Source organism: Nomascus leucogenys, chromosome X, assembly GCF_006542625.1.
Source record: "Nomascus leucogenys isolate Asia chromosome X, Asia_NLE_v1, whole genome shotgun sequence".
Lineage (NCBI taxonomy): Eukaryota > Metazoa > Chordata > Mammalia > Primates > Hylobatidae > Nomascus > Nomascus leucogenys.
In genome coordinates, this window is record NC_044406.1 from 116457916 (window position 1) to 116469983 (window position 12068).

The following is a 12068-nucleotide window of genomic DNA, read 5'->3' on the forward strand; positions in this document are numbered from 1 at the left end:
CAAGGCAGGCCAACATTCGGATTCAGGAAATACAGAGAACGCCACAAAGATACTCCTCGAGAAGAGCAACTCCAAGACACATAATTGTCAGATTCACCAAAGTTGAAATGAAGGAAAAAATGTTAAGGGCAGCCAGAGAGAAAGGTCGGGTTACCCACAAAGGGAAGCCCATCAGACTAACAGCTGATCTCCCGGCAGAAACTCTACAAGCCAGAAGAGAGTGGGGGCCGATATTCAACATTCTTAAAGAAAAGAATTTTCAACCCAGAATTTCATATCCAGCCAAACTAAGCTTCATAAGTGAAGGAGAAATAAAATACTTTACAGACAAGCAAATGCTGAGTGATTTTGTCACCACCAGGCCTGCCCTAAAAGAGCTCCTGAAGGAAGCACTAAACATGGAAAGGAACAACCGGTACCAGTCACTGCAAAAACATGCCAAATTGTAAAGACCATCGAGGCTAGGAAGAAACTGCATCAACTAATGAGCAAAATAACCAACTAACATCATAATGACAGGATCAGATTCACACATAACAATATTAACTTTAAATGTAAATGGGCTAAATGCTGCAATTAAAAGACACAGACTGGCAAACTGGATAAGGAGTTAGGACCCATCAGTGTGCTGTATTCAGGAAACCCATCTCACGTGCAGAGACACACATAGACTCAAAATAAAGGGATGGAGGAAGATCTATCAAGCAAATGGAAAACAAAAAAAAGGCAGGGGTTGCAATCCTAGTCTCTGATAAAATAGACTTTAAACCAACAAAGATCAAAAGAGACAAAGAAGGCCATTACATAATGGTAAAGGGATCAATTCAACAAGAAGAGCTAACTATCCTAAATATATATGCACCCAACACAGGAGCACCCAGATTCATAAAGCAAGTCCTGAGTGACCTACAAAGGGACTTAAACTCCCACACAATAATAATGGGAGATTTTAACACCCCACTGTCAACATTAGACAGATCATCGAGACAGAAAGTTAACAAGGATATCCAGGAATTGAACTCAGCTCTAAACAAAGTGGACCTAATAGACATCTACAGAACTCTCCACCCCAAATCAACAGAATATACATTTTTTTCAGCACCACACCACACCTATTCCAAAATTGACCACATAGTTGGAAGTAAAGCTCTCCTCAGCAAATGTAAAAGAACAGAAATTTTAACAAACTGTCTCTCAGACCACAGTGCAATCAAACTAGAACTCAGGATTAAAAAACTCACTCAAAACAGCTCAACTACATGGAAACTGAACAACCTGCTCCTGAATCACTATTGGGTACATAATGAAATGAAGGCAGAAATAAAGATGTTCTTTGAAACCAACGAGAACAAAGACACAACATACCAGAATCTCTGGGACACATTCAAAGCAGTGTGTAGAGGGAAATTTATAGCACTAAATGCCCACAAGAGAAAGCAGGAAAGATCCAAAATTGACACCCTAACATCACAATTAAAAGAACTAGAAAAGCAAGAGCAAACACATTCAAAAGCTAGCAGAAGGCTAGAAATAACTAAAATCAGAGCAGAACTGAAGGAAATAGAGACACAAAAAACCCTTCAAAAAATTAATGAATCCAGGAGCTGGTTTTTTGAGAAGATCAACAAAATTGATAGACCACTAGCAAGACTAATAAAGAAGAAAAGAGAGAAGAATCAAATAGATGCAACAAAATATGAAAAAGGGGATATCACCACCGATCCCACAGAAATACAATCTACCATCAGAGAATACTACAAACACCTCTATGCAAATAAACTAGAAAATCTAGAAGAAATGGATAAATTCCTCGACAAATACACCCTCCCAAGACTAAATCAGGAAGAAGTTGAATCTCTGAATAGACCAATAACAGGTTCTGAAATTGTGGCAATAATCAATAGCTTACCAACCAAAAAGAGTCCAGGACCTGATGGATTCACAGCCGAATTCTACCAGAGGTACAAGGAGGAACTGGTACCATTCCTTCTGAAACTATTCCAATCGATAGAAAAAGAGAGAATCCTCCCTAACACATTTTATGAAGCCAGCATCGTCCTGATACCAAAGCCAGGCAGAGACATAACCAAAAAAGAGCATTTCAGACCAATATCCTTGATGAACATTGATGCAAAAATCCTCAATAAAATACTGGCAAACCGAATCCAGCAACACATCAAAAAGCTTATACACCATGATCAAGTGGGCTTCATCCCTGGGATGCAAGGCTGGTTCACCATATGCAAATCAATAAATGTAATCCAGCATATAAACAGAACCAAAGACAAAAACCACATGATTATCTCAATAGATGCAGAAAAGGCCTTTGACAAAATTCAACAACTCTTCATGCTAAAAACTCTCAATAAATTAGGTATTGATGGGACATATCTCAAAATAATAAGAGCTATCTATGACAAACCCACAGCCAATATCATACTGAATGGGCAAAAACTGGAAGCATTCCCTCTGAAAACTGGCACAAGACAGGGATGCCCTCTCTCACCGCTCCTATTCAACATAGTGCTGGAAGTTCTGGCCAGAGCAATCAGGCAGGAGAAGGAAATAAAGGGTATTCAATTAGGAAAAGAGGAAGTCAAACTGTCCCTGTTTGCAGATGACATGATTGTATATCTAGAAAACCCCACTGTCTCAGCCCAAAATCTCCTTAAGCTGATTAGCAACTTCAGCAAAGTCTCAGGATACAAAATCAATGTACAAAAATCACAAGCATTCTTGTACACCAATCACAGACAAACAGAGAGCCAAATCATGAGTGAACTCCCATTCACAATTGCTTCAAAGAGAATAAAATACCTAGGAATCCAACTTACAAGGGACGTGAAGGACCTCTTCAAGGAGAACTACAAACCACTGCTCAATGAAATAAAAGAGGATACAAACAAATGGAAGAACATTCCATGCTCATGGGCAGGAAGAATCAATATCGCGAAAATGGCCATACTGCCCAAGGTAATTTATAGATTCAATGCCATCCCCATCAAGCTAGCAATGACTTTCTTCACAGAATTGGAAAAAACTACTTTAAAGTTCATATGGAACCAAAAAAGAGCCCGCATCACCAAGTCAATCCTAAGCCAAAAGAACAAAGCTGGAGGCATCACGCTACCTGACTTCAAACTATACTACAAGGCTACAGTAAGCAAAACAGCTTGGTACTGGTACCACAACAGAGATATACATCAATGGAACAGAACAGAGCCCTCAGAAATGATGCCGCATATCTACAACTATCTGATCTTTGACAAACCTGACAAAAACAAGAAATGGGGAAAGGATTCCCTATTTAATAAATGGTGCTGGGAAAACTGGCTAGCCATATGTAGAAAGCTGAAACTGGATCCATTCCTTACACCTTATACAAAAATTAATTCAAGATGGATTAAAGACTTAAATGTTAGACCTAAAACCATTAAAATCCTACAAGAAAACCTAGGCAATACCATTCAGGACATAGGCGTGGGCAAGGACTTCATGTCTAAAACACCAAAAACAATGGCAACAAAAGCCAAAATTGACAAATGGGATCTAATTAAACTAAAGAGCTTCTGCACAGCAAAAGAAACTACCATCAGAGTGAACAGGCAACCTACAGAATGGGAGAAAATTTTTGCAACCTACTCATCTGACAAAGGGCTAATATCCAGAATCTACAATGAACTCAAACAAATTTACAAGAAAAAAACAAACAACCCCATCAAAAAGTGGGCAAAGGACATGAACAGACACTTCTCAAAAGAAGACATTTATGCAGCCAAAAAACACATGAAGAAATGCTCATCATCACTGGCCATCAGAGAAATGCAAATCAAAACCACAGTGAGATACCATCTCACACCAGTTAGAATGGCCATCATTAAAAAAGCAGGAAACAACAGGTGCTGGAGAGGATGTGGAGAAATAGGAACACTTCTACACTGTTGGTGGGACTGTAAACTAGTTCAACCATTGTGGAAGACAGTGTGGCGATTCCTCAGGGATCTAGAACTAGAAATACCATTTGACCCAGCCATCCCATTACTGGATATATACCCAAAGGTCTATAAGTCATGCTGCTATAAAGACACATGCACACGTATGTTTATTGCGGCACTATTCACAATAGCAAAGAGTTGGAACCAACCCAAATGTCCAACAACGATAGACTGGATTAAGAAAATGTGGCACATATACACCATGGAATACTATGCAGCCATAAAAAATGATGAGTTCGTGTCCTTTGTAGGGACATGGATGAAACTGGAAAACATCATTCTCAGTAAACTATCGCAAGGACAAAAAACCAAACACCACATGTTCTCACTCATAGGTGGGAATTGAACAATGAGAACTCATGGACACAGGAAGGGGAACATCACATTCCGGGGACTGTTGTGGGGTGGGGGGAAGGGGGAGGGACAGCATTAGGAGATATACCTAATGCTAAATGACGAGTTAATGGGTGCAGGAAATCAACATGGCACATGGTTACATATGTAACAAACCTGCACATTGTGCACATGTACCCTAAAACCTAAAGTATAATAAAAAAAAAAAAAAGATTTGAAGAAATAAGGGTTGGCAATTTCTGAAATTTGATGAAAGACATTAATCTACATATTCAAAGAGCTCAGTGAACCCCAAGCAGGATATGTGTGAAAAAAGTACATCATATTAAAACAGTAGAAAGCTAAAGATAAAGATAAACTCTGGAAAGCAGCCAGAGAAAAGCAATACATTATACAGAGGGGAACAACAATTTGAATACTTTGACTTCCTTCAGAAACAATTTAAGGCCAGAAGTCAGTGAAAGAATATCTTTAAAGTTCATGGAGAAATACAAATATCCATTTATTCAGAATTCCGTATTCAGAGACAAATTCTCTCAAGAATAAAGCTGAGGTATATTTTCAGACAAAATTAAATGCAAGAATTCATCACCAACAGACTTGCACTATAGAAATATGCTATAGAAAATGCTGAAGAAAGTTCTTCGGGCTGAAGGGAAGTGCTAATGGATATAAACACAGACCTTCAGGAAGGCATGAAGAACACTGAAAATGATCAAGATCACACGATAAAAGTCACTTTAAAAAGGTAAGACAACAACTGTTCATTTTGAAGCAGCTTGCAATCATTTAGAGTCCAATTAATGCCTGTCAGAGGCTCCTCAGCACTGAACTGAGAATTCCTTGCTTGGATTAGCCTGTACTGGGCTGTACACAGGAAATATCTGAAGTTGTCTGTGAAAACTGCCTCCATTTGGGGGAATTACATGTATTTCAAATGGATTTTTAAATAATTAATGGTGTAGTCATTATCCCAACCAACATCCTCCTTTTTATTCCTTTTATCAGGAAAAATAATGATTTCTATCTCAAGTTAAGTTTTTACTAAAATAAATAAAAGACTTTTTTAAAAAAGTGAGCTATTTAGTATCATCACTGATAGTTAAGAATAGAAAAAGAAGATGCTAACATAGACTCTCCCATGTGCTTCAGGGGCATTACTTAAAATAGAATAAAATAATGACTTGCTTGAGAAAAATGAACTTTAAAGGGCTGTGTCAAGAGAGAGATTTGCTATGTCTTATTCAAACTTATTACACAGAGAACAATAAAGGAATTTCTCATTTCTGAGAATTCATTCTATCTCAGGAGTCTGATTTTCAGTTATCATCAAAGAGCTGTTACTGGAAAGGTGATTATAATGAAGTTTAACATTGGCAAATTCGAATATTGTACAACTTACTGCATTAGGAAAAGTCATGGCTTTCTAGTTGCCTAACAAAAATGTGGACTGTTGGAGAGTATAAGCAGAGACCAACTCTCAATTCACAAGCATGTCACATAACCCTGAGAAAGTTATTGTGTTTCTCAGAAGAGTAAAATATGTTCCTTCTAGGGAAATGTCCCAGGGCAGGAATATCTGAGAGCTAAGACATGTTCTCTAGTTTTTCAGCATCCACAAAACATCTTTCTTCTTCCAGCTGGGCAAAAAAGTGTAATCTCTTCTTAGAAACATAAAAAGTTAAAAAATTATGTGATACAGCTTACCTAGTCTTTCACATCTTCAAAAATCCCTGGAAATGTAACAGACCTATGAACAAATTTTACCTAAATGTTTCAAAGTACTTCAGGAATAAGAATCACCAGTTGCTTTAACTGATAATAAAATAAGGGTAAGAAAAACTAAGGGGTATATTTCCCTAAGTGGTTCAGTCAGGCAGGCAAACTGGCAGAGCTCAGAGCCCCCTACCCACTAGACAATCCTTTCTAGCTATGAAGAAACTCAGGCTCATATCATTATTCTTCTATAAATACCCAATACTATATCACACGAATGTGATAAAAGGTAAAGAGAGCAGCAGAGGTTACGGAGTACTATACTAAAGTAAGCTTATGGGGAACATTTAGTAAGTGACAGTACTCCTAAAAATAAGGAGTGAGGTTTTAATTCTCTGAAAATCTTTCCCTTAAAGCACTTGACGTCTGAGCTGCTTGTCTTGTGTATTCTCCGGTTGGATCAGAAAAACTCTACTTTGGGAAGGAAACCCTAAAAAATACCTTCGGAGTGAAGGGCTAAAAGGTGACATGAACCTGAGGAAGACATTCTACCTAGTTTGGACATAGGTGCAGGCAGGGGAAAAACTCTGAGCCATTGAAGAGCAGACAGCAAAGGAAACAGCTGTCTCCCAGATTTGCCCCATTTCCCATCCTGGCATTTTGAATCCAGTGCTGAAACCAAAAGAATGGCCATGGCATGCGGAAACATTTTTCAGCAATTTGCATTTGTAAATCTCTACCTGAAATTGACTGGGTCACATCACTGGTAGACTACAACAAAAAAGGTAAGATAGCCCTCCTAAAGTTTTTATACCATTCTCCTGCCCACAGTAGATCTGTGATATTTTTCATTTCAACAGTGAACTGTTAGTGATTTCTGGAAACACATTATAATGACTGAGTCTGATCTAACGATAACTTTTTCTGAAGCTTAGAAATTCACACACTACTCTATAATGGGGGACAATGTACTTTCATATAGAATAAAACTGAAATCTGAGACAGGAAAATGCATGAAAAGAACCACTTCTGTACCAGCTGACATTTTTGATTTATCATAAAGTAAGCAAATCATAAATTGTTACACATTAATTATCTAACTATAGTTTCACAAAAATGTATGTGGATTTAAATTAATCTTATTCATGTTTTATGATAGGAACATGATTACCAGACACATCAGTTTCTTATTAAATGTGTAACAAAATTCTACTTAGCCAGAGTTTCTTTTTTTTTTTAATAGGGTCTTGCTCTGTTGCCCAGGCTGGAGTGCAGTGGTGTGATCATGGCTCACTACAGCCTCGACCTACTGGGCTCAATGATCCTCCCACCTCAGCCTCCCAAGTAGCTGAGAACACAGGTGTGGACCACCACACCCGGCTAATTTTTGTATTTTTCGAAGAGATGGGGTTTTACCATGTTGCCCAAGCTGGTCTCGAACTCCTGAACTCAAGCAATCTGCCTGTGTCAGCCTCCCAAAGTACTGAGATTACAGGCATGAGCCACCGTGCCCAGCCTAAGACTTTCAACATTAAGAGGAAAATTGTTGGATAAGGGATCAGGCAAGGGAATGGAAAGAAGCAGAGGATAGGGAGATAGCTTCTACACTTATGTAGAAATTTGATTCTGAGATATCATTTAATATAATGAAGTGAAGTACAAACTCAGGTTCTTAATGTCTATTATATGATACATAGTGGAAATACAAATTAGGTTTATCCAAATTGTGTTAGTATGTTTTTTGATGGCTGAAGGCCAACAGCTGGTGTTAGTGCAGATGGGTCCTAAACCAAGGGTATGCGCATTATTTGAATATCTATCTGCAAACAGTTCTTCAGAGTTTGGAATGGTAGGCCTGTAATTCTATAAAGAAAGTTATTTTAGCAATCACAGTATTTCATTTTACAAGAATATTAGTAATCACCAAGTCCCTTTTCCTCTAGCCCAGTGGTGTAAAACCGCATCTGAGGGAGGATATAAGAGGATATCTCCTAGGGCTTATTGTTATGGCTCTAGTTTTTACACATTATCAAAGCTTTAGCTTCTAATCTAGGCCAGCTAGAGAGAAACACATAGGTTTTAAGTGATTCTGTAGAAAAAGAGTTCCCATAACATACAGAACTGCCAGTAAAGTCACTATATACACCAACTTTTAGTAAGGGGAGGGACTTCATTCAGCCTTCTCCTAATACCGTTTTCAGTTGTATTAGCAGGGACCTCACACATATATAAATCAGGAATGTAAAGCAATGAAAAAGACTCATTAGCAAACTAGTTTGCTTGACATACGCTACCAAAGTCAGTGTCTAAGCTCCCCAAAGGCGGAAATTTTTTCTTCATACTCTACATCCTTTCTCTCAGCAGAGTAAGACCGTATTGGCTGCTGGTAGAAGGATGACAATGAGACAAGGAACAGGTACTTTGTGACACGAGGAGGTCATTGGTTGACTTGTTCTCAGATGCAACTGGTAAAAAGGTTGAACATCAGAAACTCACTTTGATGAAACCCTTGGCTTATGAGTTCTGTGTAGCTTGGATGCCTAGGTCAAAAATAAGGCAGCCTAGTTGATTAAGTTTTTGAGATGTTCTGATTTTCAAGGGGTGCTAAGAGGCAGCCACAATTTAAGAGGATGGTTTATTTATTTCCCACAGGATACCTCCTTTCAGTCCTCACAGTTGCCTGCTATCAAGTAAAAGTTTGCAGAGGTAAAAAAAAAAAAACAAGGACAAAAATAAAATCAAAAACAAACTATGACTTAAAGAGGCACCAATATAAAGTGAAAGAGATCTTTTAGGTTTAGGGAATGCAATACCAGAGAAAGGTTATGAGCTATGTCCCACTTTCAGCTGTTGTAGTACTGAACAAGATTTGAGATATTCAAGGTGGACCTTAATTTAATTCAATCAAACAAGCGGGAAGGATTTTTTGGGGTTTCTACAGTCTACAAGGCACAGCATGAAACATGTAGCTCCTGGAAAGTCATGCTGGTCATGTACTTTATCATCACCACTCTGCCAAGGAAGTTTTGTTACAATATTGGGTAATAGGGTACAAATATCTCAGTTCTCTATAAGTCCTAAGGAGTGTCCAGTTCACTGGTACAGCTATCTCTACTGTGAGTTTAATTAAACTCAAGTATATATCCACTAGATAAGTAGGCTTGAAATATTAATGGCAAAAACTGCAATTACTTTTGTATCAACCTAATAACTACACAGATCCTTGATGAATATGATTGATGGGTAGTATTTTATGGCCACATAGTTTAAAAAAGTGTTGTAACGGCCGGGCATGGTGGCTCACACCTATAATCCTAGCACTTTGGGAGGCCGAGGTGGGCGGATTGCCTGAGCTCGGGAGTTCAAGACCAGCCTGGGCAACATGGTGAAACCCCATCTCTACCAAAATACAAAAAATTAGCTGGGCATGGCGGCATGTGCCTGTAGTCCCAGCTACTCGGGAGGCTGAGGCAGGAGAATCACTTGAACCCAGGAGGCGGAAGTTGCAGTGAGCCGAGATTGCGCCACTGCACTCCAGCCTGGGCGACAGGGTGAGACTCCGTCTCCAAAAAAAAAAAAAAAAGTGTTGTGACCTAGGCAAATCAGCATTCCAACCAGAGGCTCCCTTCCTCCTGCAAAAAGGCAATGTTGTACTGTCACGGCTTTCCTTAAAGGGTGGGGCCATTCAGCCAACTTCTTCTAACCCGAAGAGGAGTTAGAAGTGTACGTGTATCAAAAGGAAGGTAGAAACTTATTGCCTATTCTGCTTTTCTACAATCATAAGACCAATTGAGCATTTTTCTCTCGACTTTTATTCTTCTGAACTGAAGACTGGATATTTTAAATTTAGCGTGTGAAACTCCCCTCCTCCTCTTGATCACTTTCATTACCCTTCTAACTCCCTGAAGGCAAAGATCATTTCATTCTATGTTGCCTATCATAGTGCTTGAGAAGGAGAAAGTGATCAGTAAACATCTGAATCACAAAGTTGAATTTTGTTTGTTGAAGGTGAACAACATGAGGCAGCCCTAGGATTCTAAAACCATTTTGTGCTACAGTAAGATAATAGTTTCCTTTTCTCCCCTAATTCTTTAAAAAACAAGTAAAGATGCTATTGGCTATTTATGACTCTACCCACCCATTGGATGGCTGTCTTCAGGGATTTCTTTCTAGTGACTCCCAGATCCCTTTGCTGTGCCAGAATTGATGGCTCAGATACTATCAGTTTATAAACAGGATTTGGCTTATTTTCTCCTAAATGCTTTTCATGGTTTTCAAATTGTTCTCACACAAACATATCTCATGTATTCTCGTGAAGGACAGAGAAAAATTACTATCCTTGTTTTATAGGTTAAGAAACAAAGATCCACAAAGGTTAAATAACTAGCTCAAGACCACAAAGCATTTTGTACCAGAGCTCACAGTGAGGAGAATAATTTCTAGTCCATTTGCTAGCTTTGTAATTTTGTGTAAATCACTTAACATTTTTATGTTTCAGTTTTCCTGCAGGTAAAATATGAATTCTATACCTACTCACTATCCCTTATGAAGTTGTTAATAAAACTGAAGTAATACTATTTCTATTTTTCAAACTTTTTACACATTTCCCAACTCATCTCATCCTATAAGACTGGTTTCATTATTGTCTCGAATTTACAGGTGAAGAAATAGAGACTGAAAAAGGCTGAATAACTTGCTCAGTCACACAGCACTAACATGTCAGAGCTGAGATTTGAATTCATGTCTGGCTCTGAGTTCAATACTTTTTTCACTTCACCATGTCTACTGTGAGGCTCACACAGGTGAGATAACCAATGTGAAAGCACTTTATAAATGTAAATATCTTGTAAATGCTATTTAAAAGTTAAGGAATACGACAATTTACATGGATAGATATAATGGGACTGCTACCAGGCTGGCAAAGAGGACCAGAAATGTAGTCGAAAAAGTTGCTGTATATATAAATTGAAAATAGTAGGACTTGGTAAGGAACTTGCCCATAGGAATAGGAGGACTTGAGGCATATATAACAGGATTTTCAGAGGCAGATCAGTGAAATCTCCCTTCTCAGTTTTTAATCTTTGATTCAGAATAGCAACCTAATCACATCACATTTATTCTAGTGTTATGCTAAAAATGTCACTTGAGTATAAGCAGAGAGGTGTGTGCCAACCTTAACCTAAGATCAGAGTCCTGTTACTGTTAAAGCTTCCACCTATAAAGATGACTAAATGAATTTGATAAAAGAAGCTCAGAAATTTCAAAGATCCAGTGTAACACCAGGCAGCTTCCATCCTTCACTGTCAAAACACTCTAAAAAATCTAAGACAGCACTAATATTACTAACACTAGAAGCTCAGGTCAGTAATTATTGTTGTACACAAGACTAGCTCGCTTAGAGAAGTAAAGTTATAATTATCCCAGCTACATTTTCACTACTAAGGTTTCCATCCAGCAGAATGCATTCACCACAGCACAAGCACATTTATTACCCTTTTGACAGCAGGTGGTCTGGACACAGTGACAGGCTATAGAACATGTGTGAGTGTTTCATTAGGGCCTTGTTGTGACCATGGGAGCTTGGCACTATTTAATTCTGGCTAAACTCCAAATCAATAACTTGTTAAAGAAAGAAACTGTCCCCCTGAGGGGCTACCAGAATAAAAAGTTACCAACCTCAGCTTGTTTGCACCACACGCTGATGTTCTTCCGCTGGGCTTTTGTGAAGTGGTCCCATGCCTTCTGCTTGGAGGCGGAATGGTACACAGCCACTATCTGCTCAACTGCAGCATCAAATCAGCAGTTGGATCAGGCCAGGGTATCATCCAGGGATGGAAAAAAAGAGGAGAAAAGAAATGAAATAAAAGAGAAGCATCAGGCTTGTTGTATCTTGTTGTTATGACACTATACTAAGCTGTGGTTGTGCTTGGAAAAGGCTACATGTGTTGGGGTACTTTGATTTTAAAGGAGACGCAAAGGAAAAGACATCAACCTACAGAAAGA

At 38.6% G+C, this 12068-nt stretch overlaps 1 protein-coding gene across 1 annotated transcript in view; it reads right to left on the reverse strand.

Moving 5' to 3' along the window:
• ENOX2 (ecto-NOX disulfide-thiol exchanger 2) overlaps nucleotides 1–12068 on the reverse strand; it is a 293700-nt gene that overhangs the window by 36153 nt on the left and 245479 nt on the right. Inside the window, exon 9 of the mRNA XM_003262322.3 lies at nucleotides 11742–11848. Coding sequence (XP_003262370.1) covers nucleotides 11742–11848 — 107 coding nt within the window. The remainder of the gene's footprint in view (nucleotides 1–11741; nucleotides 11849–12068) is intronic.